Source organism: Pituophis catenifer, unplaced genomic scaffold (genome assembly GCF_029215685.1).
Source record: "Pituophis catenifer annectens isolate HBS135680 unplaced genomic scaffold, rPitCat1.0.hap2 SCAF_6, whole genome shotgun sequence".
Taxonomy (NCBI): domain Eukaryota; kingdom Metazoa; phylum Chordata; class Lepidosauria; order Squamata; family Colubridae; genus Pituophis; species Pituophis catenifer.
The window spans coordinates 2719087-2738104 of record NW_027256886.1 but is presented as its reverse complement, the minus strand read 5'-3'; the positions used below and the strand labels follow the sequence as shown (position 1 = coordinate 2738104).

The 19018-nt window shown below is 44.2% G+C and overlaps 1 protein-coding gene across 3 annotated transcripts in view; it reads left to right on the top strand.

Annotated features, from left to right (window-relative positions):
- The window catches only part of ABCC5 (ATP binding cassette subfamily C member 5), an 85855-nt gene that overhangs the window by 55439 nt on the left and 11398 nt on the right, over positions 1–19018 (top strand). For all 3 annotated transcript variants that reach the window (XM_070946117.1, XM_070946118.1, XM_070946119.1), the window contains 10 exons: positions 1027–1129; positions 2324–2508; positions 6694–6840; positions 8145–8274; positions 9628–9781; positions 9964–10092; positions 11367–11553; positions 13777–13866; positions 15702–15891; positions 17779–17938. In XM_070946117.1, the coding sequence (XP_070802218.1) occupies positions 1027–1129; positions 2324–2508; positions 6694–6840; positions 8145–8274; positions 9628–9781; positions 9964–10092; positions 11367–11553; positions 13777–13866; positions 15702–15891; positions 17779–17938 (1475 nt within the window). The remainder of the gene's footprint in view (positions 1–1026; positions 1130–2323; positions 2509–6693; positions 6841–8144; positions 8275–9627; positions 9782–9963; positions 10093–11366; positions 11554–13776; positions 13867–15701; positions 15892–17778; positions 17939–19018) is intronic.

Here is a 19018-nt window from a genome sequence, read left to right as displayed (position 1 = left end):
GCACCTCGAAGTACAAATTTACAATAAACAACTACTTAAGAGCCTTGGTAGTACAGTGGTTTAAAGCACCCTGTTATTAACACAGCTGCCTGCAATTACTGCAGGTTCGAATCTTACCAGGCTCAAGGTTGACTCAGCCTTCCATCCTTTCTAAGGTAGGTTAAATGAGGACCCAGTTTGTGGGGGCAATAAGATGACTTTGTATAAAAATATACAAAAGCATGAAGGCTATTGCTTAACGCATTGTAAGCCGCCCTGAGTCTCCGGAGAAGGGCGGCATATAAATCAAATTAAAAAAACAAACAAACAAAAAAAAAACAAACAAAAACAAAATATAACATGATTCATGTTTCTACTTGGTGGCTGGCAGAAAGAGAGGGAAGTTTCTATTGACGTCAGTCTTTAAAATGGTGGTTAGAATAACAGAGTAATAGAGTTGGAATGGACCTTGGAAGTCTTCTAGTCCAGGGGTGGGCAATTGTGATCCTTTTCCAACCTGTGGACTTCAACTCCCAGAATTCCACAGGGAGTTGAAGTCCACAGGTTGTAAAAGAGCCACAATTGCCCACCCCTGGACTAGTCCAACCCCCTGCTCAAGCGAGAGACCCATTATATCATTTCAGAGAAATGGTTGTCCAATCCTAGCATACAGGTCCCAGTGGTGGGATTCAAAAATTTTTATTACTGGTTCTGTGGGCGTGGCATGGCTTGGTGGGCGTGGCAGGGGAAGGTTACTGCAAAATCCCCATTTCCTCCCGATCAGCTAGGACTCAGGAGGCAGAGAATAGATGGGGGCGGGGCCAGTCAGAGGTGGCATTTACCGGTTCTCCGAACTAGTCAAAATTTCCGCTACTGGTTCTCCAGAACTGGTCAGAACCTGAAGAAGAAACACCTAGCATATGGGACATCCCTTTATGGAGACTTTAACCAGGCCTTTTTTTCCTCTCCTGGGGAACGTGCTTATGATATTTTCCTTGCAAAAGTGAGGTAGGCTGAATCTGATTTACCTCCTGACTCTTTTTGCAGGTTAACCTAAAGAAGACTGCAAACAGTTCATTGAAAAGACTCCCAGAGAAAGGCACCAAGACAGGATCTGTGAAGAAAGAGAAAGTAGTTAAGAAGGAAGAAGGTACAGCTTGTCATCCAAAAAATTACAAATTTAACTCCTACCCAACTTGTGTGCATGCAGGTATTCTGTTAACAATGCCTTAGGTTCCAGATGATCTTAGTGGGTCTAAGCTCACATTAGGTCTTGCCTTTCCTTTAGCCACAAAGACCAGTGCTAATTTTGAAATGGCATGCATTTTTGTCCTCAAATTGAGCAAAGTAATCTAGGCAAGAGTTTAGGATAATTTAAGTCACGTGTAGGAAAATTTAACCAGAGTTTAATTCTAGCCTATTTACAGATTTTGGTTGGCTACATTTGAATGCTGCCTAGGTACCTAAAATGTTCTCAGGGAACTTTGCATAATACAGGTAGTCCTCAACTTACAACGGTTCAATTAGTGATCATTCAAAGTTATAACGGCACTGAAAAAAGTGACTTATGACCGTTTCTCACACTTATGAACCACTGCAGCATCCCCATAGTCATGTGATCAAAATGCAGATGCTTGGCTCATATTTATGACGGCTGCAGTGTCCCGGGGTCATACCCTTTTGCAACCTTCTAACAAGCAAAGTCAATGGGGAATCCAGATTCACTTAACAACCATGTTATTAATTGAACAACTGCAGTGATTCAGTTAACAACTGTGGCAAGAAAGGTCATAAAATGGGGCAAAACTCACTTAACGAATGTCTCGCTTAGGAATAAAAATTTTGGGCTCAATGGTCGTCAGTCAAGGACTACCTGTCATTATTTAGCTGTGTACAGGTAGTCCTCGACTTACAATCATTCATTTAATGATTATTCAAAGTTACAACGGCATTGAAAAAAGTGACTTATGATGGGTTTTCACACTTGCAACTGTTGGAGCATCCCCGTGGCCATATGATCAAAATTTGGGCACCTGGCATTGTATTTATGATGGTGTCACTGTCCCAAAGTCATATGATCATCATTTGGGACCTTCCCAGCTGGCTTCCGACATGCAGACTCAATGGGAGAAGCCAGATTTATTTAGTGACCGCATGATTCACCTAACAACTGCAGTGACTGTGGCAAGAAGGGTTGTAAAATGGGACAAAGCTCTTTTAGCAACTGGCTTGCTTAGCAGTGGAAATTTTGGTCGTAAGTCGAGGAATACCTGTATCTAGTACAGATTTGATTTGTTGAATTCTCTCTGCTTAACCTCCTCCTCTGCCCATCCCTGTGCTTTAGTTCAGCTGATGCAGATGGAAGAGAAAGGCAAAGGCTCTGTCCCCTGGTCCGTTTATTGGGTCTACATCCAAGCAGCTGGAGGCCCCGTCGCTTTCCTAACCATCATGACACTCTTCATATTGAATGTGGGCAGTACGGCCTTCAGCAACTGGTGGCTGAGCTACTGGATCAAGGAAGGCAGTGGGGTAAGAGCAACCAGTATCTTCGAATTTATTTATTTCTTTGATTCCTATAGCCGCCCACCTCAGTAAATGACTCCAGGCGACTTACAATTCAAAACATATACAGTGGGACCGCAGTACTCGACTGTTTCAAAATTCGTCGAATTTGGTACTTGACGCATTTTGACGTGAAAATGTTGTCCCGGTACTCCTCATTGGTTTGGCACTTGATGTGGGGAACAGCCGCAGAGGGCGGATAGGAAATCGGCCATGCGGAGAAGGTCGCTGACATAAGAAAAGGGATATATAGGAAGCCCTTCCTGGCGGAAATAGAAGGTCACATGGGAAATCACATGGTTTGTTTGGTCCTCGTCCTTTTTAGTACACATTGCACCTCCTGGAACCAATTAAGGATAAGTACTGATACCACAAGGGACGTGGTGGCTCAGTGGCTAAGACGCTGAGCTTGTCAATCAAAAGGTCAGCAGTTCAGCGGTTCGAATCCCTAGTGCCGCGTAACGGGGTGAGCTCCCGTGACTTGTCCCAGCTTCTGCCAACCTAGCAGTTTTAAGGCATATAAAAAGTGCAGGTGGTAAAATAGGGACCACCTTTGGCAGGAAGGTAACAGCGTTCCGTGCGCCTTTGGCGTTGAGTCATGCCGGCCACATGACCATGGAGACGTCTTCGGACAGCACTGGCTCTTTGGCTTTGAAACGGAGATGAGCACCGCCCCCTAGAGTCAGGAACGCCTTGCACATATGCGCGAGGGGAACCTTTACCTTTACTGGTACCGCTATATTACTATTAAAAATTCAAACATTTAAACCAATAAAACAGTAAAAAAAAACCATTAAGATCAGTAAGAAAACGTTAAAATATCTAATTCGAAGTACACACAGGAGTAAGATATCTGGCCGTTAAGACTATAGCCAGTGGGAGGGGCCCTTGGCGCATGTGGCTTCCCAGGCTCGGGAGCATAGCCATGTTTACGAAAGGCGAACAGGGTCGAGATAATCCCAATCTCCGAAGGGAGGATGTTCCATAGAGCAGGGGTTGCTGCAGAAAAAGAATGGCTCTTGGTTTAAGGGAAGTTCCAAGATCATTGTTCTGTTTGTAAATAAGGAAGCAAATAATATTGATATTATTATTCACGTGTGTTAACTGTCATTCAACAAAGAGAAAAGAGCCTTGGTTCTAGCACTTAGCTGCCAGCTGACTGTAATTACTGCGAGTTCAAATCTCACCAGGCTCAAAGGTTGACTCAGCCTTCCATCCTTCCGAGGTAGGTAAAATGAGGACCTGGTTTGTGGGGGCAATAAGCTGACTTTGTATAAAAAAAAGAACACCGCTTAGGGGGGCCCGAAAGCCCTACTAAGCAGGTATATACAAAAGTATGAAGGCTATTGCTTAACGCATTGTAAGCTGCCCTGAGTCTCTGGAGAAGTGTGGCATATAAATCGAACCAATAAATAACAAACAAACAAACAATGGCAAAAGTTAACAGTATGCCCAAGCTAGTATTCTGGTTCTAATGATTCTGATATTCTGGAGCTAGTAATCAGTGGAACAACTTGCCTCCAGAAGTTGTGGGTGCCCCAACGCTTGAGGTTTTTAAGAAGAGATTGGACAATCATTTGTCTGAAATGGTACAAGTAGTCCTCAACTTAAAACAGTTCGTTTAGTGACCGTTTGACATTACAACGGCACTGAGAAAGTAACTTATGACCATTTTACACACTTGCAATCGTTTGCAGCATCCCCATGGTCACTTGATCAAAATTGAGACACTTGGCAACTGACTGATACTTATGACAGCTGCATTGTCCCCAGGCCTCCTACCTTCTAATAAACTAAGTCAATGAAGGAAACCAGATTCACTTAACTTGTTACTAATTTAATAACTGCAGTGATTCACTTAAGAGCTGTATCAAGAACGGTCATAAAAAGGGGCAAAACTCTCAATGTCTCACTTAGCAACAGAAATTTTGGGTTCAGTTGTGATTGTACGTTGAGGACTACCTGTGTAGGGTTTTCTGCTTCATCAGGTGGTAGGACTAGAAGACTTTCAGGTTCCCTTCCCGCTGTTATTCTGGTTCAGTGCGCATCAGTGAACATCAGGACAAAAAAGCCTGTAAGTGAATGCTTTACAGGCAGTTCTCGATTTACGACTGCTCATTTAACAACGGAAGTTACAGTGTCTTATGGCCTTGTACTCACATTTACAATTGTTACACCACCACTGAGGTCTCATGGTCACAATTCTGATGCTTGGCAGCCAATTAGTGCTTTATGACAGGTTGTAGAATCTTGAGATCTTGTGATCACGAATTGTGATCTCTTTTGCTGATTTCTGGCAAAAGGCATTGGGGAAGTTGGATTTGTATAACAACTGCGCAGTTTGCTCAGTGACCAAGTGATTCATTTAATGACTGCCATAAGCAGTGTCCAACTTGATTTACAACTACAACAACTTACAACAAAATTCTGGTCCCAACTGTGCTCATAAATCGAGGACCATCTGTAAAGATTTCTCTTTGTGATCCAAAAAAACCCCCCCTTCCTAAGAAAACTGAGAGTGCTGCATAACAGACCCAGTAAATTTTATTGACTAATTAAATGTTCCCTGACCAAACAGGCAAAGCCCAGTGGTAGAAATTTCCTCGTCATTATTGCTTAAAGCAATCTTTCAGAAATTTTTTTCCCTTGCTATTTTGTTTAAATCGCTTTGCAAATCATTCGAACAAACACCCAAAACGAAAGCTAAGCATCCTTTTTATAGCCCTGGTAATAGGTTGCATCCTCAGCTGGAAGATGGCGTGAACAGTAAGGCCATCTGCACATCGCCTGTAGAATATGCTGGCATCATGTGATCTGGTCACATTTACACGGGGACAATTAGTGTGTGCCATGCTGTGCACAGGAACAATAATAATGACTGTGTACCATGTTGTTCACTTAAACAGTCACATTCATTTTCTGCACAAGGCAGTGGGCTCTTGACGATCTGTTTTTATTTATCTCTGCAACTTGATGCCCCCACTTCATCCCTGTCATGATGTCTTCATTCCCACTGAACAAATAAACATGAATAGGTGTCAGGAAAAGTAGATTGCACAGGAATGTTAGTAATGTTACATATGTGTAACAAACTTTACTGCTGCTCAGCGTGACAGTGTTTTCTTTGCATTTACAGCATGTTTTGACCTTCAAAACATGATGTAAATGTAATATTTGCATCAACCTTGTAAGATAGGGCAATATTATAGTCACATTTATTTATTTATTCGATTTCTGTGGCCGCCCATCTCTTGTCAGTGACTCTGGGCAGCTTACCGTTCATAAAATATATTACCATTAAAAATTTAAAAAGCATTTTAAACAAACAAGAAAAAGCTTTATTAAGCGAATCTGCTTTTCCTATTTTATTTTATTTTTAATTTGATTTATATGCCGCCCTTCTCCGGAGACTCAGGGCGGCTTACAATGTGCTCAGCAATAGCCTTCATCCTTTTGTATATTTATACAAAGTCAGCTTATTGCCCCCACAACTGGGTCCTCAATTTACCTACCTTAGAAAGGATGGAAGGCTGAGTCAACCTTGAGCCTTGGCGAGATTTGAACCTGCAGTAATTGTAGGCAGCTGGTCTTAATAATCAGCTTAATAACAGGGTGCCTCAGACCACTGTACTACCAAGGCTCTTATTGGCTTTATTTATTTATTTATTTTATTTATTTTATTAAACTTGTATGCCGCCCTCTCTCCCAAAGGACTCAGGGCGGCTCACAACAATAAAAACACATAAAATTCAATATACAAATATAAAAAAAACCCAATAAAATCCCTTTAAAAAACCCCAAAAGACTTTGCTTGTCAGAAGGTCACAAAAGGAGATCATGTGATCCCGAGACACTGCAATCCTCATAAATATGAGTCAGTTGCCAAGCGCCTGAATTTTTGATCCGATAACCCTGGGGATTCTGCGGTGGTTGTGTGAAAAGCAGCCGTAAGTCACTTTTTTTCAGTTTTGTTGTAACTTCGAACGTTCACTAAACAAATGGTTGTAAGCCAAGGACCACCTCTATTCAGGCAAAATCATGAACAAGGTATGTGAGGATTCCTTAGCTGTATCTATGAACTGGGCCAATGTGTATCCCATTTCTGCCTTAATCGTGAAACTCACTTTTTTTTTTTTTTTTAAACAAACCCAGAACACTACTTTGTTGTTGGGGAATGAAACTGTGGTGAGCGACAGTATGAAGGATAACCCTCATATGCGTTACTATGCTGGCATTTATGCACTCTCCATGGGAGTCATGCTGATTCTGAAGGCGGTTCGTGGCATTGCCTTTGTCAAGGTAGGTGTAAGGCCCGGCCTCTCCCTCTTATTCAAGAAAGTAAAGGCTCTTGAAACTTGGCATTTCAAAAGAAACCTTTTATTGAATAGAGGTGATAGCAGGGCAAAAAAGAAAGCAGGCTCTGAGGGGCCCTCAGACCGTACAGTTAGAATAAAGGAATTAGAAACCTCTCCCAACAGTCCAATGTGGATTCAGCCAATCCACAGGTGCGAAGATGTTATTGCTCTGAGAAAATGATAAGGGAATTTTCTCAGGGTCATCCTCTGCTGGCTCTCAAGCAATGCAATGCAATGCATCCCACGTGGCCCTCCCTCTCCTTACATTCCCCAAAAAGTGCAGAAAATGCCAGGGCGCTTAGGTGCCAGGCTAAAGGTTATAAATCAATATATTGCAGGATACAGGATACATAGAAAAGAAAGTAATAAGTAAAGAACGTAATTAAAAATCCCCTTCCCCTGAAGAACGGCAGAATACACGGATCTGACAGTAGGTATTTGTGTAAAGAGGAGAGAACGATACAGTCCCAGGCTGCATTAACAGAGGGATAGAATCAAGATCACGTGAAGTGTTGGTACCGCTTTCTAATGCCTTGGTAAGACCACATTTGTAAATACTGCATCCAGTTTTGGTCGCCCCAATGTCAAAAAGATGTTAAGACTCTATGATAAAGTGCAGAGAAGAGCAAAAAAGATGATTAGGGGACTGGAGGATAAAACACGAAGAACGGTTGCAGGAATGGGGTAAGTCTAGTCTAGTGAAAAGAAGGACTAGGGGGTGACATGAAAGCAGTCTTCCAATATCTAAGGAACTGCCACAAAGAAGAGGGAGTCAACCTATTCTCCAAAGCACCTGAAGGCAGGACAAGAAGCAATAGATGGAAACTCATCAAGGAGAGAAGCAACCTAGAACTAAGGAGAAATTTCCTGACAGTTGGAACAATTGATCAGTGGAATGACTTATCTCCAGAAGTTGTGGCTGCTCCAACACTGGAGGATTTTAAGAAGAAATTGGACAGCCCTTTGTCTGCAATGCTATAAGGTTTCCTCTTGAGCAGGGAGTTGGACAAGAAGACTTCCAAGGGCCCTTCCAACTCTGTTATTCTGTTAACAAAATAATTCTTATTTCTTGTTCCCACTCTTTTATTCCGGACAATAGACATAGTTTCATATCTCAGAAATATGGTGGAAGACATTTGTAGTGTAGTAATCCTTCCTGGGGCCTGCAGTCCCTTCTAGTCATTTGTGAACTTTCTCTTCAAACTCTGAGTGCCTGGTTCCAACGGTCCTCTTCTATGATCATTACAGGGGACATTGCGGGCCTCGTCCAGGCTGCACGACGAACTCTTCCGGCGGATTCTTCGTAGTCCAATGAAGTTTTTTGACACCACACCTACGGGGCGGATTCTCAATAGGTTCTCCAAAGATATGGATGAAGGTAATAAACTCTCATTTAATAACCTGTTGGTGCTTACACAGGTAGTCTGACTTATTCATTTAATGACTTCAAAGTTACAACAGCACTGAAAAAAGTGACTGACTACTTATGACTGATTTTCACACTTATGACCATCGTGGCATCCCCACAATCCAGTGGTGAAATCTGAACCGGTTTGCTGGCTGCGCCACGTGCCAAGTGTGCATGCATGTGCACCAAATGTGCGCTGCGTGTTTAAAAATCTACCGTTTTGGTAATTAGCATGGGCAGTACGCGCCAAAAGGAGGCTTGGGAAGGTAAGTAGAACAGCGGGGGGTGGGGGTGGGGATCAGCTGTGCCACATAGTTTAGCTTAGCTAGAAAGCAAGGTTTAGTTTCTAGCAAAACTAAACCGCCCGGCACAGCTGATCGTTGGATCGTAGCTTTTTTTAACTACCGGTTCTCCCGAAATTCAACCAAACCAGTAGCTTTTTTTACTACCGGTTCGCCTGAACCGGTAGTTTTTATCACTACCGGTTTGCCCGAACTGGAGCGAACCAGTTGCATTTCACCCCTGCCACAGTCGGGTGATCAAACTTTGAATGCTTGACAACAGGCATATATTTACGATAATTGCAGGATGCTGCAGCCATTGTAAATAGGTGCGGATGGTTGCAGGACACATACGGAAGGTAGCTTCTGACAAGCAAAGTCAGTGGGGGAAACCAGATTTCCCTTCATGGCTGCATAATTCATTTCAGTGATTGACTTAACAATGTCAAAAAGGGCCACAGAATGGAACACGACTCATTTAACATTTCTGAACAGACAAATTGATAACTGCTGTTATCGAGTAGGAGAATGTTACCTGTGCTGGCCTTACCTGAATCTCTCCTGGGCTGGACAGGAGAGACCATGACAAGGTATTGTCCATCCCCACCAGCCCGTATTGTGTATATGTATAGGATATTACTGTTATATTTTATCCCACTTTTATATACGTAACTAAAGATGGGAAACATACCTAATACTCCTTTTTTCCCCACAACAACAACCCTGTGATGTGGGTTGAGCTGAGAGAGAGTGACTGGCTCTCATGTCTAAGGCGGGACTAGAACTCAAGGTTTCCTAGTGATTGGTCCAAAGTTACCTAACCAGCTTTCATGGCTAAGGTGGGACTAGAACTCAAGACTCTCCTAGTGATTGCCCAAAAGTCACCCAGTGGTTTTCAGGTCTAGGGGAGACCTAGATTTCAAAGACTCCTGGTTTCTAGGCCAGCATCTTCACCATTGCACTTAACCTCGCTCTCTCTGTTGTTCACGTTGGTGAGAATTTTAGTCTATCCTAATCTGATGTGACTGTCCACCTCTTTCAGTCGATGTCCGCCTGCCTTTTCAAGCTGAAATGTTCATCCAGAATGTCATCCTGGTGTTCTTCTGTGTGGGAGTGATCTCTGGTGTCTTCCCCTGGTTCCTAATGGCAGTGGGGCCCCTCGTCGTTCTTTTCACCATTCTCCATGTTGTGTCTAGGTAAGAGCAGCAATTGTTCTGCATCATTTTAAGGCATCGTTAGCCTTGAGCGTCTTCCATAAGTCAGTGGAAACTGCTTCTAAACCCAATTCGGGCTGCCTAAAAGCATCAAAGGGCTTGTTATTCTCATCATTTTGTTAGACCTCTTTACTGTAAGCTGGTTGTATATTTTTTGTACGCAGAGTCTTCATTCGGGAGTTGAAACGACTGGACAACATAACGCAGTCTCCATTTCTTTCTCACATCACTTCAAGCATTCAAGGTCTCTCTACCATCCATGCCTACAATAAAGGAGAGGAATTCCTATACAAGTTAGTACTCTGTTTCTTCTCTGACATTCAGTCTGAGCTGCTACAAGACAGATAAGCCAGGTGTTGTGGTCCGTCAGCAGCGTGTGCGGATTGTAGCTGATTCTGACAGCGAGGAGGCTGGTGTGGTGTTGCGCCAGCAGCCTGTGCAGCTGGCACCCGAGTCAGACAATGAGGAGGCTGGAGAAGATGTGGTGCCAGAGGCAGGGATTCAGCCAGGGCCTTCAGAACCTCCAGAAGCTCCTATAAGTGAAAAGGACGAAGAGGAGGAGCCTCTTCTCGATGCATTGGCACGCAGAGCTGCCAAAAGGCAGGAGTGGTTCCTCAGGAGGAGGTCTCCTCGAGAGTAAGGCTTGGGGCTAATTGGCCACTCCCTTAGCCTATTTAAGGAGGAAGGCCGACTGAAGCAAGTTGTAGGGAACAACTTTAGTTCACTCTACTTCGCATCTGGATTCTCTGCACATTGCTTCTGGGCTTTCTGCCAACCTTCGTAAGATTGTGATTACTTCATCTTTGGTTTCTTGTAGGCTGTTAAGAAAGCTTATTATCAGCCTTTGTTTTGAAAAAGACTGAGTTATTTTAGTAAATTAAGTTTTGTACAAACTTTGTGTGTACTGCGTTTGTTGGGATCCGTAGCTGGGGCAGAACACCAGGATTTTTTTTTAAGGTTGGGTTTACTGCACAAGCCTTAGTGGCTGAATTCACTCAGAATGCAAGTTCATGTACCACATCGATCCAGAAATAGTAAGCTACAATTTGGGTTTAATATTTCAGATGAATTGGTTCACATGCTGCTATCTGAACTTGCTAGCAGTCACCTGAATCGTGTTTTGTGAAATTTCTCCTCCAATTCAGGTTAAAAATGAAATACAGGTTGTCCTCGACTTACAACCACAATTGAGGCCAAAACTTCCATTGCTAAGTAAGACAGTTGTTAAGTGAGTTCGGTCCCATTTTACGACCTTTCTTTCTTGTTAAGTGAATCACTACAGTTGTTAAGTTAGTGATAACGGTTGTTGAGTGACTCTGGCTTTCCCCATTGACTTTGCTCGTCAGAAGGTCACAAAAGTGATCACATAACCCCGGGACGCTGCAACCGTCGTAAATACAGGCTGGTTGCCAAGCAATTTTGATCACGTGACCACGGGGAATGCTGCAACAATCATTGAATGTGAAAAATGGTCGTAGGTCGCTTTTTCCGGTGTTGTCACTCAACGAAATCTTATAAGTCAAAGACGATCTGTATTTTAATTGTAAATATTTTCTCTTTCTTGTAGATACCAGCAACTGCTGGATAATAACCAGGCGCCCGTCTACTTGTTCAGCTGTGCGATGCGCTGGCTGGCTGTCAGATTGGATATTGTCAGCATTGCCCTCATCACAGTCACTGGTTTAATGATCGTCTTAATGCATGGCCAGATCCCGCCGGCTTACGCTGGGCTCGCCATCTCCTATGCTGTTCAGGTGAATAAGCCATAGCACTTAGACTTATATACTACTTCACAGTGCTTTACATCTCTCTCTAAACGGTTTTCAGAGCCAGCCTCTTGCCCCCAAAAATCTGGATCCTCATTTTACCCACCTCAGAAGGGTGGGAGGCTGAATCAGCCTTGAGCCTGGTGAGATTTGAACTGCCAAATTGCAGACAGCCGAAAGTCAGCAGAAGTAGCCTGCAGTACTGCACCGTGCCACCGTGCCTCAATTGTCCTTGTCACCTCACGGTTAGATTATTGCAACGCGCTCTACATGGGGCTACCCTTGAAAAGTGTTCGGAGACTACAGTTGGTCCAGAACGCAGCTGCGCGAGCTGTCGTGGGTGCACCTAGGTACACTCACATTACACCAATTCTCCGCGAGCTGCACTGGCTCCCTATTGGTCTCCAGTCACAATTCAAGGTGTTGGTTATTACCTTTAAAGCCCTACATGGCTCAGGGCCAGGGTATCTTCAAGACCGCCTTCTACCGCATAGCTCCCAGCGACCGGTAAGATCCCACAGAGTTGGTCTCCTCCGGGTCCCGTCAGCTAAACAATGCCGGCTGGTGGGCCCGCGCGGGAGGGCCTTCTCTGTGGCTGCCCCAGGTCTCTGGAACCAGTTACCTCCTGAGGTCCGGACCATCCCCACCCTATTGGCCTTCCGAAAAGCGGTGAAGACCTGGCTTTTCCGGCAGTCCTGGGGCCGTTGATCTCGCTCTTGTGATCTGACGAGATCCGGCCATGAATGGTGTGAATCGGCTTTAATGTTTTTAATTTTTAAGTGTTTTTATAGTGATTTTTTGAGTGTATTGTGAGCTGCCCTGGGTCTTCGGAGAGGGGCGGCATATAAATTGAATGAATGAATGAATGAATGAATGAATGAATGAATGAATGAATGAATGAATAAATAAATAAATAAATAAATAAATAAATAAATAAATAAATAAATAAATAAATAAATAAATAAAATCTCTTGTATGTCAAAGCAAAGTTGCATTTTGGAACTCTGTTTTGGAAGAACAGAGCAGCCAGGCCCAATCCAAAATAGATCGTTGAATTGATTTTATATTACAATAGTCCTTGACTTACGACCAGTCGCTTAGCAACCGGTTAAAGTTATGATGGGCTTACCTAGGGGGTACTTATGACCTGGATTCAAAGTTCTGACGGTTGGAGCTCCACACAAACGCACACCGGCAGTCGTAGGACTGCACCGGGCACTTGGCAAACGGGCAGCATTTACAACCATTTGCAGTTTCTTGTGATCATGTGACCACGTTTTAACAACTGGCTGAAAACTGACAATTCACAATTCACTTCCAGTTTTCAGCGGAAACAAACCCATGGCAAACTATGGGTTCGCTCACAAAAAAGGTCATAAAATCTTTACAATGTTATGTTATATACTTTTAACAACAACTCTATAGATTTCTGCAGTATATTCTTAATCTGTCCAATAATAGACGTAATCTTTACAATTTACAACCATAATGGGCAGGCTTGGTCTACCCATTATGGTTATGGCATAAAGTGGTCATGGTCATAAAGTGAGGACTACCTAAAGAGACTAACAAGTAGCACCAGTCTGCTTGCTCCTCTGTCCACCCAAGTCGTATGACACTGAAAATATGTAGTGATAATACTGTGGAACATTTATGAGCATCGCTTATTAAAATGGCTTCTTTGGAAGAGAATTGGCACTTACAACTGGAGAGATAATGGTGTGTCACAGGAGGCGGTAAACTGAATACAATTAATCATGTTTTTTGTTGGTGCTTGTTTTTCTGCATGGAGGCAACTTAATGGAACTGGACCACTAACAAGGAATGGAAAGCCTTGAATTTTATGGCACTCCTTTCCTTCCTATAGCGGTGTGGTTCATGAGAAAACCTCACTTAATCCCCTTCACTGGGATCAAGTTATTCCATAGAGCAGAGGCTGCCAACCTTTTGGGCACCAGTTGTGTGGAAAGAGGTTTTTCCACGGACTGGAGGGGGCCGTGGTTTCGTATGCTGCCTGGAACCTGGGGATGGGGCTTCGCTTGTTTGCGTGGACCGGTTTCTGGCATTCCGTGGCCCGATGCTGATCCACAGGCTGGGGGGGTTGAGGGTTGGGGACTCCTGCCATAGAGAATCACTCTGAAGTTTTCATAGCTAATAAATTGGTTAATGTATTGTAGTGCTTCAAGTAACAGCAATTTGTTTCCTTCTCAGTTAACGGGACTGTTCCAGTTTACCGTCAGGCTGGCTTCAGAGACGGAGGCCCGCTTTACATCTGTGGAAAGAATTGACCACTACATCAAGGTATTTAAACATTCTGCCCATTGCCCAATATTTTCTCTGGTGTCCTGCCTCTAGAAAGATGCCCCCTGTTCCTGCTGCTGAGTTCCATTGGATTTCTGCAGTATATTCTTAAACCGTCCAATAATAGAAGTCTCCAGCAGTGCACAAATTAAAGATAAAAAAATCAAAAAGACAATGAGTACCATCAACAGTTATGGTGTAAAAATCTGAAATGTTCCTCAAATTCCTAAAAGAATTTACTCCCATAATCTTAATACTAGGCTAACATCTCACAGATGAGACAATGATCAACAAGATGGATACCTTTTGTGAGAGAAATATAGTTTGGGCTATTATGTGTGTGAAGTTTTCAAAAGATGCCCTAATTAATTCATGAGCCATGAGCCAAACTTCAAAAGAAATACAGTCATTTATTAGGAGCACCATTTCGGCAATATTCGGATGCAGTTAGAACTAATCCCACGTAGATTTACGTTCCCCTATGACCCTGTCTCTCCCTTCCTCTCTGGCCATGTCATAAATCACATTCTCCAATTAACCACTTTGGCTGGCTGTGAAATCCAACACCCTCCTTCTGGTTGCGGTAAGAAAGCATGTATGGAATGTAGCTTCAGTTAGGGAAATCAATCAGCTCTATCAGTTCTCCCTCCCTCCTGCTCATGGCAACTTGAAAGCTTTGCAAGTTGACAATGTGTGGGGTTAACTGTGCTGAAAAAAAAATCAAGAAATAATGAGAAATAATCAGTAGTTGGCTCCCAATACATGCTGGTTCATCCAGCAAGGTGATAGCTAGGATGTTGCCCACCCCCCCCCCCCCACCTCCGATCCATGGACTAGCACCATGTCAGCAGCCGCGTAAACAAGTGAAGTCCCATCCGTGAGATGCAGGCAGCATGCAAAATCCTGCCCCCTCTGGTCTGTGGAAAAACTTTCTCCATGGAACTGATCCCTGGTGCCCAAGATTGGGGGGCACTGCTGTAGGGCAACTTCTCCCCACTTCTCCCCTTAAGCATTCCATAAATAGCTGCCTAATCTGTAAACGTTAGTTCCCTTTGAGGCTTCCTGATGTTGATTGTATAAGACTTCTAACTTTAGTCTGTTAAGAAGGTGATACCTGATTCAATAGAAGTAGCTGTGAGAGGGATCTTGGAGTCCTAGCGGACAATCATTTAAGTATGAGCCAGCAGTGTGTGGCAGCTGCCAAAAAAGCCAACGTGGTTCTAGACTGCATTAATAGAGGGATAGAAGCAAGATCATGTGAACTGTTAGCACCACTTTATAAGACCTTGGTAAGACCACACTTGGAATACTGCATCCAGTTACCACAATATAAAAAAAAGATGTTGAGACTCTAGAAAGAGTGCAGAGAAGAGCAACAAAGATGATTAGGGGACTGGAGGCTAAAACATATGAGGAACAAATGCAGGAATTAGATATGGCTTAGTGAAAAGAAGGACTAGGGGTGATATGGTAGCAGTCTTCCAATAGTTGTCCCAGAGAAGAGGGGCCCAACTTATTCTCCAAAGTACCTGAAGGCAGGACAAGAAGCAACAGATGGAAATTAACCAAGGAGAGAAGCAACCTAGAATTAAGAAGAAATTTCCTAACAGTGAGGACAATTAATCAGTGGAACAGCTTGCCACCAGAATTTGTGGATGCTCCATCACTGGAGGTTTGTAAGAAGAGATTGCACAACCTTTTGTCTGAAAGGATATAGGGTTTCCTGCTGAGCAGGACTAAAAGACTTCCAGGGCCCCTTCCAAGTCTATCATTCTGTTAATTGTTCCTAGAATGCTGCCCGTAGTTGACATCTTTTCTCTCTCTGTGATTCCAAGACTCTTTCCCTGGAGGCCCCAGCTCGCATCAAGAATAAGGCTCCCCTTCCAGACTGGCCCCACGAAGGAGAAATTTGCTTTGAAAATGCAGAAATGCGGTATCGTGAGAACCTTCCGCTTGTCCTCAAAAAAGTATGCTTCACCATCAAACCCAAGGAGAAGATCGGAATTGTGGGGAGAACCGGCTCAGGTAAGGCTCGGGTTGCTCTAGCTCAGGGTCTCCAACCTTGGCAACTTTTAAGACTTGTGGGCTTCAACTCCTCAGCTGGCTGAGGAATTCTGGGAGTTGAAGTCCACAAGTCTTAAAGTTGCCAAGATTGGAGACCCTTGCTCTAGCTCCGTGATGGCGAACCTATGGCACGAGTGCCACAGGTGGCATGCAGAGCCATATTAGTGGGCACGCCAGCTCAGCTCTGGGGCGCATGCGCGCGCCGGCCAGCTGATTTTCGGGCCTTCTGGGCCCACCAGAAGTAGGGAAACAGGCTGTTTCCTGCCTCTGGAGGGCCTGGGGAAGGCCCATTTTTTTTTCTTACCTCGCTCCAGATCCTTTCTATGCATCTGGGAAGGGCGAAAACAGTCTTTCCCACTCCGTTGGAGGCCCTACGGAGGCTGAAAGGGCCCATTTCCCGACTCCCGGTGGGACAGGAAGTGACGTTTTTTCCTGTTCCCAGCCTCCAGAGACTCCTAGAAAGGCTCCTAGAGACTCCTAGAGAGGTTCTGGAGGCTGGGAACAGCAAAAAATGTCACTTCCTTTCCCACCAAGAGTTGGGAAATGGGCCCTTTCAGCCTCCGTAGGGCCTCCAAGGGAGTGGGAAAGGCTGTTTTCTCCCTTCCCAGATGCATAGAGAGGATCTGGAACCAGGTAAGAAAGAAAAATGGGCCTACGAGGCCATGTGCCAGGAGCGTGGGTGGGTGGGGTTGTGTGCACATGCGCGTGGGCACGTGCTCGCGTGGCCCTCCCCCGCCCCCCCCTCTCCTGGCACGCGATGGTAAAAAGGTTAGCCATCACTGCTCTAGCTGCTCCTGTTTAGACGTTTTAAAAGCTCGCTGGAGCCACCTTGTGGGGATTAGAAGTAAAAAAAAAAAACCACCTAATTTCCAAATTGAAACTATATTTTCTGTGCCAAAGTAGGTTTTACGAAGATGGCGATGACTTAGCAAGGGTACATGTCTGTTCAGGCAGTGCACAAGTATTGCTTAAGATTCCTCATTGAAGTATCTTCTTAAAAACATTCCTTGGTTTGGTAGTCTTGATGTGACGGGGCATTTATCCAGTGAGCAAATGGGCCTTCAGTGTGAATACAGACAGTCCTTGAGTTGTGACTGTCAAGTTATGACAGACTTCCCCAAGGGTATTTGGGGAATCTGGTTCTGAATTTCTGACAGCTAAAACCCCCTCCCCCACTGCGATCATGTGACCACTTTTAGGCACTCAAGTGGTTCACATTTATGATTGTTTGGTCACGTGCCCAGATTTTACAGTGTTTTTGGCAAAAAACAGCATTTACTTCCAGTTTTTGGCAAAACTGGCCATCAATAAACAATTTGTTTGCTTAATGACTGTGGTATTTGCTTAACGATTACTACAGAATTGGTCTTTAAGAAAGGTGAGCGAGGTTCTAGAAGGCAACATGATCAAGACAGGTAGTCCTCCACTTACAACAGTCCCATTTAGTGACTGTTCAAAGGTACAACGGCACTGAAAAAAGTGACTTGTGACCATTTTTCAGAGTTAAAATCTTTGTAGCATCCGTTCTCACTGTCAGAAAATTCCTCTTTATTTCTAGGTTGGATCTCTCTTTAACCTTCTTTTTTGAAACAGCGGCTAAAGGGTTGCTAAAGATTATATAGAAGGGGTGGGGAACGATGGCCAGTTTTATGACTTGTGGACTTCAACTCCCAGAATTCCTGAGCCAGCCATACTGGCTCAGGAATTCTGGGAGTTGAAGTCCACAAGTCATAAAACTGGCCATCGTTCTCCACCCACGGTGTATATAGTCTAATCTTGCATGTTCCTCAACATGACGGCTAACTACGATCTTCCTTGGTTTCCTCCCCCCCCCCCCCCCCCCCCCAGGAAAATCCTCTTTAGGAATGGCTCTCTTTCGCTTGGTGGAACTGTCAGGGGGCTGCATTAAAATTGATGGAGTGAAAATCAGTGACATTGGCTTGGCAGATCTTCGGAGCAAGCTTTCCATAATCCCCCAGGAGCCAGTCCTCTTCAGTGGCACTGTGAGGTTGGTACAGGGGTGAAATCCAGCAGGTTCTGACAGGTTCTGGAGAACCGGTAGCGGAAAGTTTGAGCAGTTCGGAGAACCGGTAGCGGAAATTTTGAGTAGTTCGGAGAACCAGCAAATACCACCTCTGGCTGGCCCCAGAGTGGAATGGGAATGGAGATTTTGCAATATCCTTCCCCCAGGAGTGGGGAGGGAATGAGGATTTTGCAGTATCCTTCCCCTGCCACGCCCACCAAGCCACACCACGTCCACAGAACCAGTAGTAAAAAAAATTGGATTTCACCACTGGGTTGGTATAACAGAAAAGTGAGAGGGAGAGAGGGAGAAAGAGATAGAGAGAAAGAAGGAGAGAGAGAGAGAGAGAGAGAGAGAGAGAGAGAGAGAGAGAGAGAGAGAAGGGATTGCCTCTTGTTAGTCATTATGAAAATGAGTTTACTGGGAAAAGTAATTCAGAAACTGGCTTCACAGATCCGTGCTAACCCACAATTTACTAGACCAGAATAGATTCACTTTATTGACCATTAGTTCTTGTTTACAAACTGTTCGTGCAACAGGCTGATAAGGGTGTTTCTCAACCTTGACAACTTTTTTTTTTTTTTTTTTTTAATTTGATTTATATGCCGCCCTTCTCTGGAGACTCAGGGCGGCTTACAATGCATTAAGCAATAGCCTTCATACTTCTGTGTATTTATACAAAGTCAGCTTATTGCCCCCACAAACTGGGTCCTCATTTAACCTACCTTAGAAAGGATGGAAGGCTGAGTCAACCTTGAGCCTGGTAAGATTCGAACCTGCAGTAATTGCAGGCAGCTGTGTTAATAACAGGGTGCTTTAAACCACTGTACTACCAAAGCTCTTTTAAGGTGTGTGGACTTCCATTCCCAGGACTCCCTAGCCAATGTGTGCTCAGAGTGTGCAATTCCAGTCAAAGTAACTTCATGATTTAACTAACCTTAATTCCCTTCTGCGCATGTCCAAGATGGCGGCGCCCGCTGCGTTCACGATCTGAGGATGGGGCGCCGACCTACCCTTTGGGTCCTTCGGGGGTCGTTTTGAAGATCCTCGACCCCAGGACCCGTC